The sequence below is a fragment of the Acanthamoeba castellanii genome (genome assembly GCF_000313135.1).
Source record: "Acanthamoeba castellanii str. Neff unplaced genomic scaffold scf7180000083641, whole genome shotgun sequence".
Taxonomy (NCBI): Eukaryota; Discosea; order Longamoebia; family Acanthamoebidae; genus Acanthamoeba; species Acanthamoeba castellanii.
This window is the reverse complement of record NW_004457480.1, coordinates 14,786-16,500: the sequence shown is the minus strand read 5'-3', so window position 1 is coordinate 16,500 and position 1,715 is coordinate 14,786. Positions and strand designations below refer to the sequence as shown.

General features: G+C 58.8%; 1 protein-coding gene across 1 annotated transcript; it reads left to right on the top strand.

Annotated features, from left to right (window-relative positions):
* Positions 1-749: 749 nt before the first annotated feature.
* On the top strand, positions 750-1,684 carry ACA1_011810 (AT hook motif domain containing protein; the record flags this gene model as incomplete). Its single annotated transcript, XM_004340421.1, has 3 exons — positions 750-814; positions 993-1,123; positions 1,257-1,684. The coding sequence occupies 3 exons, from the start codon at positions 750-752 to the stop codon at positions 1,682-1,684; spliced, it is 624 nt and encodes a 207-aa protein (XP_004340469.1).
* Between the last annotated feature and the right edge of the window lie 31 nt (positions 1,685-1,715).

Below are 1,715 nucleotides of genomic sequence, written 5' to 3'. Positions count from 1 at the left end.
CACTGGGTCGCTGCTCTTTCTCGTACTGGCCCAGCAGCTCGAGTGCGTCGCGGTGAACCCCTCTCGCTCCTGTGTGGTCGACCAGCCCCACCAACCCATGGTCAGCAAAGAGGAGGGGGCGTTGTTGTGGCAGTGGTCGGTACCGCCCAGCGTCCGGTTGTCCTCCAACAGATGGTGGAGGTCAAACTTGCGCAACAACGCGGCGGTAATGGGCACCATTGGCGTCACCTCCTCCCACAGGCGCAACTGTCATTCAAGAAGGGGAATTACGCAGGGCACAGCGTTAGGACCGCACGCGTGGCTGGTGCTTGGGGGGGAAGGGCAAGACCCACCTGTACTCCCGAGGGAAGGTCCTTGAAGGACTCGCAATGCAGTGCATGCTCAAGCCCGACAAGCAGAGCGAGCTCCCCCAGCGTGCGCATGCTTGCTGTTGCTTGTTCTTCACTCTTTCTCTTTGCTTTTTAACTTCGTTTTTTTGGGGGGGTTGCACTTTTCGGTGAACATCTGACGTCGACCGGAAAGATCTGGGCCAATGGGCCTAGGCTCACGTGGGGGTCTCGCCCACACGGAAATATCGATCCCTAGTAAAAACCGATCATGGCGCAACAAATGCCGATTGGGCCGTAGGAAAATTCTTTTCAAAGTCTCCGCGGGGGTTTGCTTCTTCGGTCTCATTTTCCGCACAGCGCCCCCAACGTACCCACCGCCAGCCAAGCCGCCAATCTTGAAGCTAATTACGCTCCCCCAAGATGGCCTCGGACTGTACCAACAAGGCCTGTCGCCTGTGCCGCCTCTCGCACACTGCTTGCGATGGGTACGGTATTTGTTTGTTCTTTTTGTTCTTTTGCCTGTGCAGAGGAAAACGTCCTCGGATTATTTTTTGCTCATTTACAATTCGAGTATGATTTAATCCCTCCTTCATCCTTCTCCTCCGTGGCAGTTCCCCATTAACTCATCAGTCGGGTTCCCCATTACAGAGCTCGGCCCTGCAGACGTTGCGTGGCGCTCGGTAAGCCCGAATTGTGCCAAGATGTCGAGCCCAAGAAGCGCGGCCGACCCCCGAAGCACTTCCCTGCCTCCACCGAGGGCGGCTGGAGGATGTCCAAGAAGCAGAAGACCGAAGGTTCGACCTCCCGCCTCATCCAATATTAAAAAGGCAATACTCGCTCGAAGCTTCTAGCGCTACCGCCCACGCGCGAACCCCTACCGGGCGTTCTCAGTTCTTGCCTGCTAAGCTCACCGCCCGTTGTGTGCAGTGCCGCCTCTGCCGTCAACGACTGCTGTGTCGAACCCGCCCTCGCCGGACTCATCGCCCACACACTCTCCGCGCAGCTCCTGCGCCGACCTGGGCATGCATACGACTAAGCAGCGCGAGGGCGATGCGCTGCTGAAGGCGCTGCTCGAGGAGGTGCGCGGCACCAAGCAGGAGCTGAAGAGCGAGATTTCGGTGTTTTACCAGACCGTGGAGCGCCGACTAGCGCAGACGGAGGAGAAGATGAACTCGATCCTCGCGTTGCTGCCATTCAACGCCGGCGGGTCCTCTGCATCGCCCGCGCACACCTCCACCTCACCCTCTCCCCAAATCCTCTCCGCGTCCATGCGGGCCGACCTCACGCGACAGCTGCCCTTCCTCTCCGACTTCAACATTGAGTCCACAGCGTGCCATTCGTGGTCGACGATCTGAGGTGCGACTGCGTCCTACGACTCTGGCACAA